The 21,728-nt window shown below is 40.6% G+C and overlaps 2 protein-coding genes across 2 annotated transcripts in view; both read right to left on the bottom strand.

Moving 5' to 3' along the window:
• LOC117495534 (protein NLRC3-like) overlaps positions 1–21,728 on the bottom strand; it is a 58,091-nt gene that overhangs the window by 18,803 nt on the left and 17,560 nt on the right. The window contains exons 7-11 of the mRNA XM_034146809.1: positions 20,718–20,883; positions 19,442–19,605; positions 18,876–19,046; positions 17,487–17,539; positions 17,296–17,323 (exon numbers count right to left, since the gene is read on the bottom strand). Of these exons, the coding sequence (XP_034002700.1) occupies positions 17,310–17,323; positions 17,487–17,539; positions 18,876–19,046; positions 19,442–19,605; positions 20,718–20,883 (568 nt within the window). The 3' untranslated portion in view covers positions 17,296–17,309. The remainder of the gene's footprint in view (positions 1–17,295; positions 17,324–17,486; positions 17,540–18,875; positions 19,047–19,441; positions 19,606–20,717; positions 20,884–21,728) is intronic.
• Positions 6,037–9,640, bottom strand: LOC117495292 (MOB-like protein phocein). The gene is made up of 6 exons (XM_034146472.1): positions 9,495–9,640; positions 9,325–9,367; positions 8,996–9,082; positions 8,020–8,099; positions 7,321–7,432; positions 6,037–7,130 (listed from the first exon to the last, which is right to left on the bottom strand). The coding sequence occupies exons 1-6, from the start codon at positions 9,623–9,625 to the stop codon at positions 6,996–6,998; spliced, it is 588 nt and encodes a 195-aa protein (XP_034002363.1). The 5' UTR covers positions 9,626–9,640; the 3' UTR covers positions 6,037–6,995.

Here is a 21,728-nt window from a genome sequence, read left to right as displayed (position 1 = left end):
ACGAAATACTCATACAGTATACTCCGGGTGATTTACCGTACGGTCAGTACATTACAGTTGGCTAGCTAACGAAGCTAGCTATACATGCTAGCGGAAAACATCGTATTCATGCCAGTTACAATGAATGACTGAACGTAGCAGACTACCCGTATAAGATTGCAATTATAAACACGTTATTGCTAGCCTAATATGAACCACTAGCTTTTGTTCATAGTAGTTTTATTACACTACAATATAGTTGCCGTTCCTCCGAAGCTACCGTTCATATCGTGTTTGCTACCAAGGTAAACAAGAAAGCTAGGTTAGCATATTAGCTGGCAAGCTTACTGTGTTGATTAGATAGATGGATTAGATAGATCCACACTCCTACCACAACTACTACTAACAAATCTAAAACAACTAAGTTTCTCTAATATTTTGTGATTTGCATTTGATTTCGTCCAGCCAGATCAGGAAACTCCTGGCGTATCTGGCGGACAACACACACACGATATGACCCACTCTGATGCCTCGTCCTAAAAAGCCCCGGCAGCCGCTTACAAAGCTGCGATAGGCAAGATGCCGAAAACGCCTATACGGGGAGGAATGGATGATATACAGTGTATATATGTATATTTATGTTCATTTTGTACATTTCTAAAAATAAAGTTTGATGGAAATACTTAGTAGGCCTATCCTTTCTTCCCTGAATTATTTGCTCCTATAACTTATCATTCATATATAGCAAACCATGATTTGATTTCTCATCAAACAGTAGTTTACTTACTCTTCTATAACAACAGTTGTAGGTACAGTTCGGTTAGTTAGCGTATAAAATATACGGCTGTACCGACGCCATTATAAGACTGATGTTCCGAGAGCGAGCCGAAAAAAGCACTGTTACTGTATGGCGCAGTTCCACTGCAGCGCGGAGCTCGCTTTAAGCGTGCCGTGTCGTGCCGTCCGCTTTTTTGGTTGTGCTTCCACTAGGCCTTGTTCCGGCGCGGCACGGCGCGGGGCCACTTTTTCCCCTCTTTTCTGGCCCTAGAAAATTGTGGTTCTATCGGGGCCAACAAACAGGGCTGAGTCGGGCTGAGTATGATAAACTAGAGAGAGGAGCGCTGGCAAGAGGGCTCGAACTACAACAAGATGGACATATTTGACCGTGATTTAATTGTAATACACGTTTCAAAATGATGCCGAAGTAACAACATACTGATACCGGTTAGTAAAAACCATGAATTAATGCTTTGTCAAGTCTGCAGACAGACGGCAGGCGAAAAACCTTTTAAAATGCGTGTTTTTCTAGATGGAGATTGGCTAAGCTAACGCAGTATATGCTCTGACCGTCCACACTCATAACAACGGCCTATACAGACATAAATAAAGCAGCGACTGTATTCACCATGACACAGGCAGTCTGTGGTTTGTACTTGTTTAACTTTTGTCGAGTTTCTGGACATATATAAGGAGCTGTGAGCTCTGAGTGCTAACAGCTAACGGCTGTGTTGTGTTTCTGGAGTTCTCATTGAAGATGATGTCACGGCTCCGCCTACACTGCGTTACTATAGTAACTACCCCAGTTCCTAAACTGTAATGGAAGCGCAGCATGAAGTGAGTCGGCCCTGTTAAGGCCCAACGCGGCCAAGCCGTACCGAGCCGTACCGAGTGTGGCCGAGGCCGACCGTGTAGTGGAAATGCGCCATTAGACATGGGCAGAGCCTCTCTGGTGGTTGACTAATCAGAACAGAGTGGCCGAGCTGACCAATCGGAGCACACTAGGCTCACAGGGAGGGGGGGGCAAGAGCTCCAACGAGTCGTTTAGTGGAGAGAGTGAATACTGCTGAATACACATACTTTACAGAGATGCTGTATGCGAAACCAATGTGAGTTTGGAAAATTGCACAGTATAAATCTATTTTAGTTTACCTCAACAATGTAATTATGATCAGTGGAAATGGCCATGACATGGGCCCTTTAAAGGTCACCTACTGTATCATGCTATTTTTAGGCAATAGCATAGGTCTCAGATATATACAAATATATAAGAAACATGTGTATGAAGTGTTTTGCTCAAAATACCAAACAGATCACCCATTCTAGCCATGCCTCATATCCCTCTATTTCACTTCCTGTTACTAATGTCGCGTTTCCACTACACGGCCTCGCTCAGCCCCGCTCGGTATGGCTGGGCCTCGTTAGGACTGGCTCACTTTATGGCGCATTTCCATTACAGTTTAGGAACTGGGGCAGTATCTATAGTAACGCAGTGTAGGCGGAGCCGTGACGTGATCTTCAGAGGACCCCAGAAAAACAACACAGCCGTTAGCTGTTAGCACTCAGAGCTCACAGCTCCTCATATATGTTCAGAAACTAGACAAAAGTTAAACAAGTACAAACCACAGACTGCCTGTGTCATGGTGAATACAGTCGCTGCTTTATTTATGTCTGTATAGGCCGTTGTTGTGAGTGTGGACGGTCGGGGCATATACTGCGTTAGCTTAGCCAATCTCCATTTAGAAAACAAGCATTTTAAAAGGTTTTTTCCCCTGCCGTCTGTCTGCAGACTTGACAAAGCATTAATTCATGGTTTTTACTAACCGGTATCAGTATGTTGTTACTTCGGCATCATTTTGAAACGTGTATTATAATTAAATCACGGTCAAATATGTCCATCTTGTTGTAGTTGTTGCCCCCTTGCCAGCGACGCTCTCTCTAGTTTAGCATACTCAGCCCGACTCAGCCTCGTTGCCTCTGGCCCCTGGCCCCACGATTTTATGAGGCCAGAAAAACTGTGAATTAGGACCCGCCGGCCGGTACTAGGCCAAGTGGAAACGCAACCAAAGACGGGCCGCTGACGTCACAGCCCTCTACCATTGGCTGTAGTGGAAACGCGCCATAAAGTGCTGAAGTTGGTAAAATAAAAAAGGAGGGGGCTGAGCTCATGCGGACCCGGCAGCTACTGTACACACACACACACACACACACACACACACACACACACACACACACACACACACACACACCGAAATATCCTTAGATAATGTTAGCTTACTCTGCTGCGTTTTCCCTTTACAAACTGCTCACATGATTTCATTAAAGAACAGTTTAATATATTAGATTACATAAAAACTGGATCCTCTTCAGGTCAGTTTACAGGAGAAACTCTTACTTTGTGTCTGATGGTCCAGGTTCATTACTGAAGTCTGGAGGAAGCCACTGTTTAGACCGGTCACTCTTCAGAGACCACATGGAGACCGTAGACTCTGCTCTCTGTCTGTGGAAACAACACATGTTTTAAACATCATTAGTTTATTTAAAGAGCAGCTTTTGATCTATGACTGTTCACCTTATTAAAGATGTTTAGAGTTCTTGAGTCGTTATTGTGGGTTTCTGTTGTTAAAATGCATTCGAGTGTGAAACGTTTTACATATTTGCATTTTATTTGCTTAATTTAACACAAAGTCCAACATGTAGAGTGTGAGGATGATTTCACTAGTAGATTATTTACTATCTCTGATGATGACAAGAAGCAAGAGATCAATTCAGCTTTGTTAATGTACTATACTGGGTTTCATTAAACAGTTTAGATTATCAGATACCAACAAACTGGATCCTCTTCAGGTCAGTTTACAGGAGAAACTCTTACTTTGTGTCTGAGGGTCCAGGTTCATTACTGAAGTCTGGAGGAAGCCCCATAGACCGCTCACTCTTCAGAGACAGACCGCTGGAGACTGAAGATTTGTCCTCTTCCTCATCTTTTAAATCACTCATCTTCTCCAGTCTGAGAGATCACACACACACACACACACACACACAGACAACCACACACACACACACACACCACACACACACACACACACACACACACACACAACACACACACACACACACACACACACACACACACACACACACACCACACACACACACACACACACACACCTTAATAATATACTTGGTTAAATTACATGAAATCAGACTTCAGACAGGCCTTTCTCCATTTTGTCTGTGCTGGGCTGTCACATGTTATGTAACTCTGATGAATCAGTTAACAGGAAATAATAAAAGTGTACAACACTTGCAGAAGTCTCATTGGACTCTAGGACGCAGATTGTTAACCAAGAAGTTATTTTTTGACATCCAGTTTGACAGAGTAAATAATAAATGTGTTAGAAAGCAGATCCTGGTGTTAACACTCACCCTGTTGTTCTCCTCCTGTCGAGCTGTAAAATGGTGTCTGGCAGTTTGACTTCAAACTTTCACTTCCCTCCCTGTCTGCAGCTGCTCCCTCTGATTCATAACCAGCCTTATCAGCTGAACCAGTTCACACACAGGGACTTTAAAAAGACATGCAGCTAAAAACAAGCTCAACAAAGTTATCAAAAGGACACAACATCCACACATCAGCGTCCATAGGATATCATTAAATCTGCTTTATATAACAAACAATGAACAGCGACTTAAATAAAAACACAAGGCTAAATTTAACTAATTTACAAGATGTGCCAAAATCAGGGCTGAAATAGAGATTTCACCTCTAGCAAGTGTTTTAAATAGGAGGGACAGTGTTTTAAATAGGGGCAGAGAAAAAGGAGAGAATCAGGCTGCAGCACCTCACTGAAAAGTGTTTTAAATAGGAGGAAAGTGTGCAGGGATGCTCAAATACATGTTCATACAGCCCCTAAATAATGGTAATACTGATTAAAAATCATTTCTAGGGCAGAAAGTATTTTAAAAGTGAGAAAAACTATTTTAAATGGCTTAAAAAGCACCAAGTGATTTAAGTGCAGTTCCAAGTTTCCCCACAGGAGGGCTCCAGGGAGCGCATCACCCGACATGAGCACAGTGCATTAACAGTAGAAAATACGATAAGTAAAAAGGCAAATCAATTGATTTAAAGTGCAAGGAGGCTCTGCACCACACACAGGTACATTCCTACATCCCCACAATAGTGACACTGATGGTTTAAAGTCGTTTCTGCGGGGAAAAGAGTGCTAAAAGTCTGATAAAAGTCTGATAACAGTGTGGTAAAAGTATGATTGTTTCAGAGACCCATAGTAATGATACAATAAACCATTTACATCTAAAAGTATTGATTAAAATTCATTTTATGGGGAAAAGTGCAGATGAGGTATTTTGGGTATTTTGGGCAAAACACTTCACCCAACCCTGTATATGTATGTATGTATATATATATTTGTATATATATATTTGTATATATATATAAAGATATTTGTATATATATATTTGTATATATATATTTGTATATATATATATAAAGATATTTGCATATATATATTTGTATATATATACAAATATATATATATATATATATACAAATATATATATATACAAATATATATATATATACAAATACATATATATATATATATATACAAATACAAATATATATACAAATACAAATATATATATATTTATTTATATATATTTGTATATGTATATATATATATACAAATATACAAATTTAAAAAAGCCTAACAAATATGGATTGAAGCAGAATACAAATAAAAAACATGTCATTTTTGGAAATGCTTATTCCTATTTTTCCAAAATGTTTTGTTTTACTTTTGGTCTTAACGCTGCAGTTACTGGAAATCACACATTTGGTTCACACCCATCACTGGAAAGCCCCATGAATGATAACACAACCACACAAACACCTGAATAATAGGTATTTTTTATTAACAGACATCATGAAAATGTCGACAGTAACAAAATTGTTTTAGTCCATTAAAAAAAAAGTGGGTTTGGATTGACAAGACTCCTCCCACAAAATAACTTAATGAGGGGGAGGGTAAAAAGAAAGGGGGGGAGAGGTTGTGCTCCGACACGTAAATGACTGCACGGTTACGTTTGTCTTTGTTCACTACCACACAAGCCACACACACCTACGTTTCGTGTTTCACTGGCATCATTAAAAAGGGATGGTTTGTGTTTTAAAGTAGGGTTGTATTAAAGTGTATTACCTACAGTACATGACGATGTTTTCTCTGCTTAACCTTGCCGTCAAACGAGCATCCAAAGCATTTTTTGATGCTCTCGCCAAAGCCAGACGCCATTGATAAAAGCAGTGATTTTATAAATCGCAGAACAAAAAGGCGTTGCTGTTCTACTTCTTCCTCTATCAGTTAGTTATTTTGTGTAAATCGTGTGACGTCAGTGAATCCAAACTAACTATTTTAAACACCAAAGTCACAAAATAGCACCAAAAAAAACGTACTAATTGAGGCAACAGAAAGCGAGAAACTTCTGTGTTCAGCGATGTAAAATAACTGGTTTCTGACAATGGAGTTTGGTGGCTTTTAGAGAGCAGTTACTGTCGGTCATACCTGAACTATGGATATGCATACAACCCACACACAATCTGAACTATCCCTTTAAGTCAGCAGGCTAATTTATTGATCCATTTCATAGGACGACCCCCCCGAAAAACAGGCTGGTAGGCAACACAATAAGCAAATAGAGAAACAGAAGCAGACACGAAAAAGTGAAGCACCATCAGAAAACATGATAGTGAATTAAGAGAGGGGGGGAGGGGAGGGTTATATACAGAGGGAGGGGCTGTCAGCGTGTGCCTTTGTCAACAATACAGGTCACCATGATTACATTTTTGCAAATCCAGCTGCTTAAAGAACATTAAAGGTAAAAGGGGTTTCCCCAGGAGGAGTAGTGTGAGAGCAGGGGCTGCACCCAGACCCCCAGAGTGGATCTGAACACACAGAGCGAGAGGGAGGAGGATAGAAAACGTCAACTTGTCCTGCAGGCATGGCTGAACTCTGCTCCCGCTACCCCTCACTTCCTTTGAGATAGACACAGGTGACAAGGGTGGAGGGACATGGACAGTGTTACGAGACAGGAGCCTTATTGTAGACACTGTAGTGTGTATATATATATATATTATATATGTGTGTACTGTGTATGCAAGGTGTGTGAATGTGTCTCCTCATGTCATGTGTGTGTTACATGTGTCTCCCTTTGTGGCAGCAGTGTGTTTAGGCCTCGCTCTCCCCCGCTGACGAGGTGTTCTGCACCTCCTCCTCCAGGATGGGCACGATCAGGTTGTCCTTGGACATCAGGTTGTACTTCATGACGAAGCGCGTGAACCGGTGACACAGGAACGTCTCGTTCTGTAGGCAGAAAAACAGATCAAAACAAGGTCAATCTGGCGTTCTGATTTTTAACAAAGTCATTTATGGTGCTTTTCCCAAAGTGTATTATTATTATTATTATTAGTACCTAAAAACAATCCAGAATAGACACAGAAACAAAAGCATTCTAGGTGTGATTGGTTGATAAGATATTTCCAAGGAGACCCACCTCATACTTGTCGAATATCTGGCGATGATGGAAGTAGGCATGAGAGAATATCCTATAGATGCGACAACAGACGGAGCCCAGCTTGGCCACCGATGACTCCTTGATGCTCACCCTGCAAACACAAAGAGACCAATCAGACGGGGGTAGATCTATGAAATGATATCTCATGGATGGTGTGTGACTGACAAAGCGATTCAAAGACCAACTCAAAGACCAACTCGTAATAAAGGTGTCAGGATACTTTTTTTTTTAAAGTTCTTGTTGGTGCACTGTATAACATCTAAAACCCAAAATCAGAAGTTGGCAAGGCTTCGATCGACAATACATTTTGAAACTACTCGCAGCATTTGTCCATATGTAGGAAGATGACAAGGTTTGTAGTGATTTATCCTCTCTTAATATCTCTTATTTTACCACAACTAATTGTCACATTATCGTATAAACCCCCCTGTGCGTCACAATAAACACGTCCAAAAGAATGCCGTCAATCACCCCTCAATATGACAGCCATTTCCGGTGCATGTCCTTTTTCAAAGTTGTCACATTTAGTAATAAACCTACAGAGAATGAATGGATATTTAAAGTGATTCTCAGCTGTTTATTTGTGTTGCTTGTGTTGTGTTCACACTTTGTTTTCACTGCCCCTAAGTGACCAAAATAAAAAGCTGTATTTACAGGTTGTAGATGATGATGACTGACCTGCTGGGGAAGTATTTGTTGCTATTGAGAAGACAGGCAGCTCCGTCCAGCGTGTGCCTGGTGTAATCAATGGCAGGGCACTGTGGAGGAAGCACAAAACACACTTAGAAACGTCATTAGGCGCTTTCACGCCGTGAAGTTGTTTGCGGCCTGCCAGTAAACCCAAAGCAGAAGAAGAAGTGACGTCAGCGGCTTCCTTTGCGTAATCCTCCCTCAGGGACTTATTCCGGTGTGAACGCGATCGGCTCTTAGTTCCATGGGGGTACTAAGTGCTGGGAACTAAGTGCTGGGAACTAAGTGCTGGGTACTAAGTGCGGCAAAGTACTTGGTGTGAAAGCGGCTATTAAGAGCCTCAGACAAAGGCAGAGACAAATGAATAATTCGTAAGGACAACCATTAAACAGACATCTAAGTGCAATACTCAATATGAAAATACCATTCCAATTCTGCACTTTTATCTTGGGTAAGGGTGACTTTCATTTAGGGCGCTTTAACACATATTTATTCGGAGTTCTGATAACTGCTTGTAAGAAAACCATCACAAGGCCACTGGCTGCTTCCTGATTCCCCCACAATTGAAGAATGGATAGATATAGTTAATAACATATACCTAATGGGAATAATTACTTTTTCTCTTCGCCTACAGATGAATAGATTTACTGAGCTATGGTCGGATTGAGTTTCCTTTATTCACCAGTCCACATTTCATAGAATTAACAAACTACTGATGAGCTGATCACCTGTTCTATCACCAAAAGAAACAGGTTGCTTGGTCTAATTACCAAAATATTATAATGTATTGTTTGTTTGACTGTTATTACACCTGCAGGAATGTCCCTCACCATGTCAATGGAAACATCCCTTCTGTTATTGTATAAAGTTCATGAACATTGTATAAGATGCACATAAAACTAAATAAAGAATTGTAATAAAAGACACCCAAGTGAACATTGAGTAACCCGCGGTCTTGACTGACCTCTTTGGGTGTCTTGTGGGCAGCACATAAAAAGATCCACTGCTCTGTGGCTGTCATCTGGGTGCAGGTGTCTGGATGGCACTCGATCTGAAAAGCAAAATAAAGATTAAATGAACACACCTTAAAAACACTCCTTAAAACACTCCTTAAAACACTCCTTAAAACACTCCTTAAAACAAAGGTTAACCGGTTCTTTATACAGCTCTACCAAATAGTTCCTGATTAAGATCTTTGCTTTGATATGGACACATAAATGGGAAAAAACCTTCCATCAGAGATGTTTAAAAATTAATAAAAAGGTTGTATATCTTCCGAGTTGGATCACGTACCTGCAGTTTTACAGCTAGTCCGTTGAGCTCCAGACAGAACTGCCTACATGAAGGACAAAACACGAGCACAGTTAGAAGAAAAGACAAACACATGAGCATGAGTGATCCTACTAGGACTGCTGCTTCAATAACTTATTAATTTTCAAGCTTAAATTACTTTATCAACATACCTGAGGTGTTCATACTTCCACACGCCCTCGTCCTGACCCTCTGGAGGCTCAAGGATTTTGTCGATATTAGAGCAGTCTGATCTAATGTTCTGCTGGATGTACTGAAAAACAAAAGCAATCACACAACACATGTTAGTATCACATTTTGTATGGTCACAATACACTGGTAATTCTCAATGCCTAATATGTCAACTTTGATTATTCTACAATACTAAAACCCTATTTGGTGGCATGGACTAAGTGTAAGTGGCTGAACCTTCTTTCTAAATGCATTCATCACAAAACCATATGTACATAAAAAGAGCATTCTTACACAGCTTTAATCTGAAAGATGAGGGACTAAATCCAGTCATTGATATTTTTACTTTAGCTAAACCTACTGTGAGGCTTCAGCAGTCTGAGTTAGCCAAATTCAATCCAACTCTAATCCAACATTAGTTTACAGACCTAGGGTCCACAGACATTAGATCTACAGTTTGATCATTTTAAAATCAGTGGATGTCTTCCAAAATAACAGTGTGAAAATCCCTCTCCCTCCTTTCCTTGCTGAGCTACAGTTCAGTAAGAAAATGTCATTCATTACATGGGAATAACATAAGTTAGGGAAACTTCCTCTTTTGGACACAAATAACGTGGGACGCTTCGTGCCATTGGACAAACTTCCGCACAATGGAAATGTGATGTCCACTTAAAAGGAAAAGTGTTTTCAATGTGGGGATAGTGGCATTAACTAGTACCCAGTACTGGGAGAGAACCAGGCTGCAGCACCTCACTTTCTAAGGGAGTCAATGTGTTTTCAATGTGGGTTAAAGTGTTTTAAATGTCGGGGAAAGTGTCTTAAATAGGCACAGAGTGTACCCAGAGAACAGGCTCCAGCACCTCACTTTAGAAGCCAGGAACAGTGTTTAAAATGCGGGGAAAAGTGTTCCAAATGTCAGGGAAAGTGTTGGAAATAGGGAGAGAGTGTACCCAGAGAACAGACTCCTAATGACAAGTATGGACAGGAGAAATAATTACAGCAAACATTCCTCCATGTTAGGCATGTGAATATTGTGTTAGGCCATACCTTAAATAAAGGCCTTTGAGAAGTTCAATGTCTGAATGTGTTCGGCTGTTGCTGACTGAAATGAACATTAACTGTGTCTACAAACGTGGCCATTACATCACTGACATCTTGATTAGACTAAATGTGGTAAAATGTTTAGTAATATTGATGCGAATGCGAAGATTTTGTGTATCGTCTATAGCTATACGTTGCTATATGTGTTGCTATTAGTATGTTCAGTTGCTGTGTGTGTTACATGTGTTGCTGTGTATAAATATGTTGGACACCAGCTGTGAAGCAAATATCCCTCTAGGACAATAAATCTAAATGTAAGAAGTACTTAGATTTTTCTAATTGGATTTCGATGCAAAATTGTTGTACTTTTAATTCAATAAAAGGATTTTAACTTTTAACAAAAGGTTTTATTTCTACAATTTGGTACTTCTTCCATTCTACATATGGGGGGGGTCACACACACACACACACACACACACACACACACACACACACACACACACACACACACACACACACACACACACACACACACACACACACACACACACACACACACACACACCACACAGTCACACACACACACACACACACACACACACACACACACACACACACACACACACACACACACGCACACACACGCACACACACACACACACACACACACACACACACACACACACACACACACACACACACACAACAAGATCCCTCCATAGCAAGAGTTTAACCTATTTCTAAAAACTGGGTCAATATCAAGCCAATGACATCCTCTTTCTGTTTCCACTACTTGCTGTTAATCATCTGCCACCTGTAATAAATGTGTGTTACTATATGCAATGACACAACGTGACAATATAACCACTTGCACACTTTTTAAAGTGACTTCTTGTGTGTTTTATTCCAGGCGAGCCGGTGCCCAGATCTCTGGAGGGACTGTTTGTGTACGAAGAGAGGAGCACCTCTCCTCCCGCCAACGACACCATCGTGGTGGAGCAGTGGACCGTCATCGAGGTGTGTGTGTGTGTGTGTGTGTGTGTGTGTGTGTGTGTGTGTGTGTGTGTGTGTGTGTGTGTGTGTGTGTGTGTGTGTGTGTGTGTGTGTGTGTGTGTGTGTGTGTGTGTGTGTGTGTGTGTGTGTGTGTGTGTGTGTGTGCATCATAATGATTGTGCATGACCTCAATCTGACAGAAGTTACTTGATGTCAAAATGAAAGTGCAGTATCAGTCAGGAAACAGGATTTGTTTAAGGGTGAGAGGGCAGTACATCTTATTGTCTTGTTGATTGTTATTATGTAAGCTGTTGTTATTTGTTTTATATGTAGAGCCATTTCACTTTTCCTGATCCTTACATTGGGTTTGTCTTTTCTTGTTCGACTGATACTGATTTCTTTCCAAATGGAGTTGTCTTTTTGAGCCTTCGGTTTTGCTTTTCCTCACTTCCTTGTGTCATTTCTGGTCCCAAAAAAACAAGATGGCTACGATCAAAATGCCAAAATCAAATCTCAAAATCCTTGACTATAACCAACAGGTGACGTCACAGTAAATCCAGACTATTAGCTAGCTGTATCACTGAGCATGCTCCTTTTCATGCTCCAATCAATGAGAGGGCTGCCTATTTACACCCCGGGCTACCCTGGGAAAACCGTTCTTTTTAAACTAGTTCCCCCAAAAAACGAGACAAGGCTAGGCGAGTTAAATAATGTTGTAGCAAACACTGTGGTGGTGGCTTAAAGCCCACCTCCGCTATGCGCCGTCCTTTAGATGAGGTTATATTTAATAAAAGAAGGAGTTCAAACACCGGAATAAAGGTTATAACAATAATCTGATTTTACTGGTAAAAAACAAAACACTTATACAAGTTTACAGAGTACTCTGGACTTCGAGTTCTACTGCCGTGCGACACAGGCATCAGGACCGGCCAGTCAGCAAACAGGAAGCATTTTACATGAATAAACAACAGTATTCATAGACATTTTTGGGGCGGAGATGTGTTGACTCTTCCTTCCCATTTTACTCCGAAGCGAATCAGAGAGTCCGTGGGGAGGAGCTGTGTGAGCTGCTCACTCCCCCAGGTGTTTTTACTGGTTGGATTCACTTCTGGTCGGGTCCAATACAGCGAATTAGAGTTCTGGGAAAAAGTATGTTTTCTTCTGAGCAGAGCGTGAGACACAAGGACAGAGTCAATCTTTATCTCTGCACCTATATTCACTCCTTTACTTTCCCAAGGAATATTTCACACAAACTATCTGTCTTTCCCAGACAACCAAACATTGTACACAGATATATTGATGCCCAGAAAGGACCTTGGAAAGAATATGTGTGTGTGCTGGTGGGAGGAGGTGTATGTGTGTGTAACAGGATCTCTGGGTCAGTGAGTTGTAAGTGAGAATACAATATCTATGGGATTACTTAAAACAGTTCAAACAATACATGTTTACTTCAATACAGTTTAGAACCATATCTGTTTACTTTAATAACTGTAATTAGGTTCATCTAGCTTTATGACATGTTATAATGCAGACATGTTATCAAAGTCAACTTTATTGTCAATCTTTCAGTTTGTGTGTACAGAGAGATCGAATTACCGTTTCCCACAATCCTGAATACAAATTATAACCACGGACATACAATATATTCTCCTTCCTCAACACCCGACTGTTGTAAGATGCTCTTATATAAATGTATATATTGTGTTTTCTCTCAGGGCTCTAATGTGAAGACGGACTACGGACCCCTGCTTCACACGCTGGCTGAGTTTGGTTGGCTGCTCACCTGCGTGCTGCCCACTCCCATCATCCGCCACGACAGGTAGATCTAACACCAACTCAGTCTAATCTGCACCTTTTTAAAGCTGCTATAAGATTACAACAAGCTAGTGTGTGTGTGTGTGTGTGTGTGTGTGTGTGTGTGTGTGTGTGTGTGTGTGTGTGTGTGTGTGTGTGTGTGTGTGTGTGTGTGTGTGTGTGTGTGTGTGTGTGTGTGTGTGTGTGTGTGTGTGTGTAGTGATGGGAATCTGGCCACGAAGCAGGTTGTGTTTCTGCAGCGTCCGGTCAGAGGTCAGGCAGCGGGGCAACAGAGGATCCCGGTAATAGTATTTATTTACTCTTTATTTGAAACAACATTAAGAGAGAACACACAAAAATTACATGATATTAAACAACCAAATACAAAAAAGTATAGAGGCGTTTGTATGCATCAATATCTCAATATTTATGTATATAGTATAACGAAATAAATCCAACTTAACATCTGTCAGTGTGGAGCTGCAGGGAGGAGCTTTCTATGTGGCTACACTGCCCCCTGCTGAGCAAACTTGAAACTGCACTTCCGGCGTTCATTCTCCCCACTGCAGATTTTGAAAGCAGGACTTTTACTTGTTGCACTGTGTGTATTAGTGCTTTAATTGAGTAAAATATCTACTTGTTCTGTCAGTTCCTTTGAAGCTAGGACTCTAAGACAGGCAGTTTTTGTTACTAAAATCTAAAATCAGTTAAATATGAATAACTTTGCCCTCGTATATCTAACTCCTGTTCCCCCTGCAGACCCTCTCGGTGCACAGCGAGGTTTCCAATCGCTCCGTGAGTCGGTCGGTCAGCAGCCCCCTCTCCCCCCCCCGAGGATCCCTCTCCCACCGCGGGGGGCATCGGGGGCTTCCCAGTGTTCGGGGGTGGGGGGTATCCCAGCGCCCTGTCCCACCTGGAGGAGGGGGGCTTCGAGCAGGAGGAGGGGAAAGCTGAGGTCACCTGCATGTGAGACGGAGGATTACTGAAGGAAAATCCACGGACATTTTTTAATTTAACAGAGACTTTAACGTAGAAGAACTCGGCACTTTTATAAAAAAAAAATGTTTTTCATGAAGCCATAATGAGGATGAGGTATACTTTTAGATCTATGTCCAGACTTTAAGATATGTTAAGGGAAGAAACACATACACACTTTATGTTCTTCAAGTGCACATGGGAAATTGTCACATTAAAGCACAGATTTCTGCACATTTTTGGAAACACTGGTGGTGAAATGTGGTAAAATGGCGCCAGCTCACATCATCTTAAAAGTTGAATTCCTTCACAGTTAAACACATTTTATTTTCCCATTATTATATATGTGTGTACATGTTCTTCCACACCTTCACATGCGCTCCTTGTATTTCTAAATAAAAGCTCCTCTCCTATGAAAGGAAGGTTATTCAGGTCACTTTATTCCAGTGTACTTTGGTACTGACAGTAGTACATTTGTACACATAACAGTATTTCTCTGAGGAAAGTCTGAAGTATTTTCGAGTTCTGGTGCTATGAGGATTCATATCAGTGTTTTTAACCTCCCTCCTAATTCGTGCCATTTCATAATCATTCTGGAAATGGTTGTGTCTCATCATGCATACATTTTAAAGTATTATTTCATATCTCATCAGCCATGATATGCATTGTTTTCCTTTAGTGCAAAGTGCTGTTTTGCAGCTTGTATGGTACTGGAAATACACCTGCTACTTTTCTTATATTAATACAATAACATTATGTAATTCCTTAAAGGGTAACTCCGCCTATAGACATGTAAGTGTGACTACATGTCTCTGTAAAGTAGTTGTATAAAGCATCAGTTTGTTCTAAGGACTACAAGTGGTTCCGTTGCATTGTGGGTAATGTCGGCGACAGGTTTAGAATAGGAACACAATCATGAATTTTATACTTTTTTTTATAAAACGGTATGTGAACAGTGTTATAGGAGGGAATATGTTAAGTGGAGTCCTATAAGAGCAACGAAAGGGATTTTTTTAAGAGGACACAATGCTGTTGTATATATATTTAGATGTTAGTATCCTTTGTGCAGATTTGGGTTTCAGATACATTTGATGCATGTTATTTTGCTTTTTCGGGGAAAAGAGATTAAATGCAACTAGTTCAGGTATATCAGTGATGTACACACCACTCATTTATACATGTTTTAAATGTATTAAACTCTCAAATTCTGTGTCAGCATTTACTACATTTCAGTATTAAAATTCCAGCCTTTCATCTAATTTTGTTTTGCAGATTTGTACATTTTGCTTCCTCTTTTTATTGTATTAAACATTTATTTCCCATGGTTTGAGAGTCGTGTCATTAACAGCATCGTATACAGTGTTCATTATGACTTATTCCTGTTCCTAAATTAATACTGATTAATTAATCCTCTTGAGTTTCACAGGTTCAACAGTTCAAAGCTCGAAATTTCACCCTAAAAATCTGAATATATCCTACGAAAGAAATCTTAAATGTCAAGTTATTCATCAGGTTAAATTAGTTTTTATTACCAAATTAAAACTTTAATATAATTATTCAGTGAATGACTCCCTTTCAGTGGCAAGAGACACGTCTTAACCACAACAGGGAATATGCAGGAATCCTGAAGTCAATACCTTTTAAGACCTTTTTTAAGACCCTTTCCATACATTTTAAGACCTCATCGCCACTTTGAGTTTTAACCGGTTACCTTGGCGACACACTTTACCTCACATTGACTATATACAGTATTGATTGTCCTTCCTCCTTATCTTCCAACCATTTGGACGCAGACTTGCATTTCCCCATAACCATGTTGTTTAACAACCGGCGTAAACGGACCTTCGCGCGCTATCAAGCAGTGAGCGTGCGATGTCTTGTTCAGATGACGTCAAATCCAACGGGATGCCATAAATAAACTACACAGAATCACACTACACACCTACGCAATGATTACATTCAGGCACACTGTAGAATACAATAGCCCTCCAGCTAGGTTCAAATACAAGATCTCACTCCTCACCCATCAGTGCATCCACGGGAACGCTCCTTCATACCTCAAGGAACTACTCTCCTCACAAACCTCCACACGCAGCCTCCATTCTACAACCAACCATCTGCTTCCCCCCCCAGGACCAAACTCCGCACCATGGGGGGGCTTTCTGTTCACCTGTGGAATTCCCTCCCAGACAAACTGAGGACTCCACAGACCACTGACTCCTTTCAGAAGGGCCTAAAAACCTTTATTTTTTTTAAAACCTTTTATTAAACTTGTGTTTCTTTAAAAAAAAAGAAGTATATTATGCCCCTTGTAGCACTTTGAGATTACTTTTAGCAATGCAAGGTGCTTTAACATAAAATGCATTCTTATTATTCTTATTCTTATCATTAGGTTGGACACTCCAAGGGCCCCCCTATTCAGGAGCCATCGGATGCCCCCCAGAGTCTCTTCACCCCAACTGGAACCCCCGATGCCGAACTCAGTCGTCAGGTGGAAAAACTATGGCAGATAGGTGTCCTCCCCTTTCAGGAAGAGCAAGGCATCACCAGATCCAAGCGCCCCTCCAGTCCAGTGGACCCCCATCCAGCAGCTCATGGACCGGGTCCTGCGTCCCACTCTCAGTATGCAGATATCCGGATGACTACATCGTTCAAAGTGAGATGTTGGGGCAGGTAAAGGCGGGGCTCCAAGCTAACCTGAAGAAGAGTGAGTTGGGGTATCTGGGGTCGATGGAGTCTCCTCTTTGGTGCCGGGATGGGTGGGAGGTGGTGGTATAGCAACAGGTGTATGTGCAACACATCTTTCTTCTTAAGAAAAGCTTTAAGTACAATTGATTGTTTTTGTTCATTTAATATTGAGGAGAGCTAACAGGAAGTCTCTCATCAGCAAATAAAACCTGAGCTTGCAGATTTGTCTGGAACACCAGAAAAACGTGTTGAAACCTCAATAAATAAACTTCACACGGTACGACCTCTCACCTTTCTGTGTGTCTTCACTTCCTGTCACCTGAGAGGAGAAGGAGAGAGAGAGAGAATAATGATGATAATAAAACTAAGAGAAACAGCTAAAATGATGAAGAGAGAAAGAAGAGTGTTGTTTTCCTCTGAGGTCACGCTCCATTAAAGAGTTTCATATCTTGATGAATGGAGGATATGGTTTCAGTACTCACAGGTCTTCTGGATCGTGGCTCTGAACGTCTTCTCTCCTAGTCCATGTCCGATCCTGTAGAGACGAACACAATCCAACAGTTTTAGATCCAGTTTAAAATAAGTGTTTGTTCTTTGAGTCAGCTTCAGAGTCCTGATCTCATGCTTTACATCCCATCATATCTTCTCTGCAAACACTACGACTGCCTGCCACAGCTCTCAGCTGCATGACAGGAAGTAACCAGTCATTGGTCTAGAACAGGTGGGTCCAAACTTTTTTCACCGAGGGCCACATACAGATAAATATATAAAGGTCTGGGCTGCTCTCTAGAGGTTTACTGCCTCATAAGTTCAGTTATAAGTCAGGAAACTCAATCAAATGAAGGTAAAGGATGCTTGTTACTTGAAGATGCTTTAAGAAACAAAACAGCTCTCAGCTCTCCAGAGGGTTTACTTTATTCTGTTAGCAGCTCATTCCTTTAAACAGGAGCTTCAGATTGATTATAATTACAGGAAATATGAAGGGTTTATTTCACGCTTGTTATAACAATAAGTTATTGGGCTTTTTTCTTATCAAGTTAGATTTGTTAGAAAATGTTTTCAGCTTTAAAGGTGGGGTAGGTAATTTCGGAGAAACCAGCTCGAATGCGTAGAATTTGAAAATACACAACCGGAGAAAATCTGCCACTTCCTTATAGAGCCCCTCCTCCAACACACACGAACGCGCACATGACCAATGAGGGCACGAGATAAGTTTGTGCACAGATGGAAGGCTGACAGGCAGGTAGGCCATCCAGTTATTTTAGCCGGGCCGGCTAAAATGATTGGTCCTGCTTTTTACAGTATTACGGCTTCCACAGATGACATTTTTTTATGGATTTTTTGTCAAAGCACTTAAGATATTCATTGCTATCGGGATGTTAAGAGCATTCCATGGAATATAACAAAAAGTGTATCTCGAGCCGGTTTCTCAAACTTACCTACCCCACCTTTAACACATGAATACTACTGTGTAATATATGTGTACATATATATTTAAGAAGTACAATACAAGACAAGCAGAAGTTTCATCTGTGGGCCATGTTTCATTATACTTTCAGAATTTGCTAAGGGCCGATTCCGAGGGCCGCATTTGGCCCCCGGGCCACAGTTTGGACACTCCTGGGCTAGAAACTAAAAACATCCCATAAGAACAGACTACCTTTCCCACTCTTCTGTAAAGTCCCATATGTCTGTTAGAGAGTTGATTACTAAAGTGTAGCTTTGCATGTTCAGCTGGCCTTCTATAGTTGATGGAAGAATGAAAGAGCCTGCAGTCAGTGGGTAACATCACTGATCTGTTTCCCCAGTGAGAGAAACACCTCCCTGTGGTTCATACAATACTGCTGAACCAGCAGAGACCCCTTACTGACCAGAGGGTCTCCAGTCTGCAGTCTGGACTCTCCAGAAGATCTCTCAGCAGCTTCACATCTGAATCCTGCAGATCGTTGTTCCTCAGGTCCAGAACTCTCAGATGGATGTTGGACTTCAGAGCTGAGGCCAGAGCAGAACAGCTGATCTCTGACAAACTGCAGTCCCACAGACTGAATAAAGAAAACATGATGAGGATACAAATCAGTTTATAATCAGATGTGTTACTCAACATTGAAATGAATGGGAACAAAAACATATGTCTTCTTCAGAAAGTTAACTTTATCCTGTAAAACTAATATTACTTCAGATGAACTTTATTCAGACGTTATCGTTTACTAAATATTAAAAACATAGATTTACTTTGAACAACTAACATCTATTACAGTTCCTTTAAGAATCAGTCAACATTTATCTCTGCAGTTCTTACTTTAGTACCTACAAATGAAAGTATGAATAAAAGAACATTTATAACTTTATAGATGTAAGTTAATTACGTAGAAGAATCAGGTTGAATAACTAATGAAACATGAGATCTCCAGCAGTAACAGAGAGTCAGTGAACTGACCTGAGAGTCTCCAGTCTGCAGTCTGGGCTCTCCAGAAGATCTCTCAGCAGCTTCACCCCTGAATCCTTCAGATCGTTGAGACCCAGGTTCAGATCTCTCAGATGGATGTTGGACTTCAGAGCTGAGATCAGAGCAGAACAGCTGATCTCTGACAAACTGCAGTTCTTCAGTCTGAATAAAGAAAACATGATGTAACTTTAGAAAACAATGTTCCTGTTTGAAATAACTCCAGGTTTAATAATCTGATCAGAGTTAAACAGGGTTTTAAAGGTCTCCTATCATGCTATCTTTAGGCATATATTATGGGATATATACAAATATATAAAAACATGTCTATGATGTGTTTTGCTCAAAATACCAAACAGATCATGCATTTTAGAAATCCCTCATATCCCTCTGTTCCAGCTGTTAGAGAAGAGCAGGTTCGGGTCCTTAGCTTGAACAAAGAAAAAAGGAGGTGGAGCTAATGCCTGATCAGAATTCTACCAGCAGAAACTCAGCTAAATGCTGCCGTGATGAAACTCCATATCATGTTCCAAACCACATCAAGGATTATCTCTGAAACTGTATGGAGCTCAAACTCTTTCTCTCTCTCAGGTTTACCACAAGGTGAGTTCCTTCTTATTTCCTGCTTCTTCACACATGCTCTCTCCAGTACAGGTTAGCTCTGAGTGTTAGCATGCTAATGTATACACAGACCATATTACTTCCAGAACACGTCTCATTGTTTCTGACAGCAACGTTTCTGATTGGCCCATTGGTGTAAAGCCCGCCCACATTTTAGTAATGCCGTCATGACGCAGCAAATCTGGATCAGCTCCGTTGTTCCCCCGTTTTTAGAGATGTGGGTACGGAGGAAAAGAGAGAGGGGTTTGTTTCCTGACACTTTGTGAGTCTCCTGACACCGGGGACACATGGTGATGTAGAAAAGCCATCAGAAAGTGACTTTTGCATGATAGGAGACCTTTAATCTCAGAGATGATGTAGAAACAATCCATTGATAATCTGGAACTTTAACTTTGATCAGATGTTGAACAACTCCTTCATCTCCCTCACAGCTCATCAGTACTGACAGCATCTCCACTGACTCATGGAGCACAGAGTGAGTCTGTGGAAGCTCAAACTCTCTCCCTCACACATTCACCTTCTCTTTGTTATTCTGATCAATATTCAGTCATTAGCAAAAATGGAAAAATAATTTTAATGTATTTTTTTCAAATTCAGAAAATGATAAACACAAACAAATGAAGTTCAGTCAGTGAACTGACCTGAGAGCCTCCAGTCTGCAGTTTGGACTCTTTAGTCCAGAACTCAGCAGCTCCACTCCTGAATCCTTCAGAGCGTTGTGACTCAGGTCCAGATCTCTCAGATGGGAGGGGTCAGACTTCAGAGCTGAGGCCACGACTTCACAGTGAGTCTCTGAGAGTCTACAGCCAGCAAGTCTATAATAACACATATATTACAACATGTGTTAAAAAAGAGGAAACATAATGACCTCAAGCATTTGATGAAAAAAATTGTTGACATATGTTCTGATTGAGATTTGCTGTTAGTCCATTTTATATATAATAATATATGATAATAGAGTGTAGTGTGTTGTCAGTGTGATCTGATCACATGTCTGTGCTCCTGCTGTCACTGACTGTTACCAAAGAGACAGAAATTAAATAAATCACTTGACAATATTACAGATGTACATATTTAAATGTTAATTAATATTGAGATGTGAATGATGGATGTTTTGGCTTCTCTGAGCATCTGGAAATGTATTGTGCACACAAACACAGTTAACAAACCAATAAAGTTTCAATATTTTAAACTGAATACCATCAGATGTTCTCACTATATGAGTATTAAGACATAACTCTGGTATTGGTGGGATATGATATAGATCTGATTTTAAACTCTAACACATTGTGATAAAAACGTGTGTGTGTTTAATGATAAAGAAACTACTAGAAAGTAATAATAACAGATAACTGTAAGTCCTGCTGTGTGGTGTGATCACATGCTGAGAAACCTCTAAAGTCCTTCATTTGTTTGACATGTCGCCTCCATCACTCAATATGAAGAGAGAAACGCTTCAGTTTAACTATTATTATAAATAAATAGAAGAACAGTGTTGGTTTATTTTGCTCTCAGTATTTAAACAGCAGAAATGTTATAGTGTTTGTTAACCTGTTCCACTCTGAGCCTGTTTTTCAGGTCTCAGGCTCGAAAATGACATTCCCAGAACAAATGACCATATCTTCCCTTCTAAAAGGGTTAAATTAATAATCTTTGTTCT

Source organism: Trematomus bernacchii, unplaced genomic scaffold (genome assembly GCF_902827165.1).
Source record: "Trematomus bernacchii unplaced genomic scaffold, fTreBer1.1, whole genome shotgun sequence".
NCBI lineage: Eukaryota > Metazoa > Chordata > Actinopteri > Perciformes > Nototheniidae > Trematomus > Trematomus bernacchii.
This window is presented reverse-complemented; position numbering and strand designations above follow the sequence as displayed.

Bases quoted from the DNA above. Each gene is read 5' to 3' on its own strand.
- LOC117495292 (XM_034146472.1), bottom strand. From the start codon at position 9,625: ATGTGTTGTGTGATTGCTTTTGTTTTTCAGTACATCCAGCAGAACATT. The intron at 8,100-8,995 runs GTCAGTCAAGAC...CTTCCTCCACAG, and splicing joins CCCACAAGACACCCAAAGAG to TGCCCTGCCATTGATTACAC. The intron at 7,433-8,019 runs GTCAGTCATCAT...TTGTGTTTGCAG, and splicing joins AACAAATACTTCCCCAGCAG to GGTGAGCATCAAGGAGTCAT.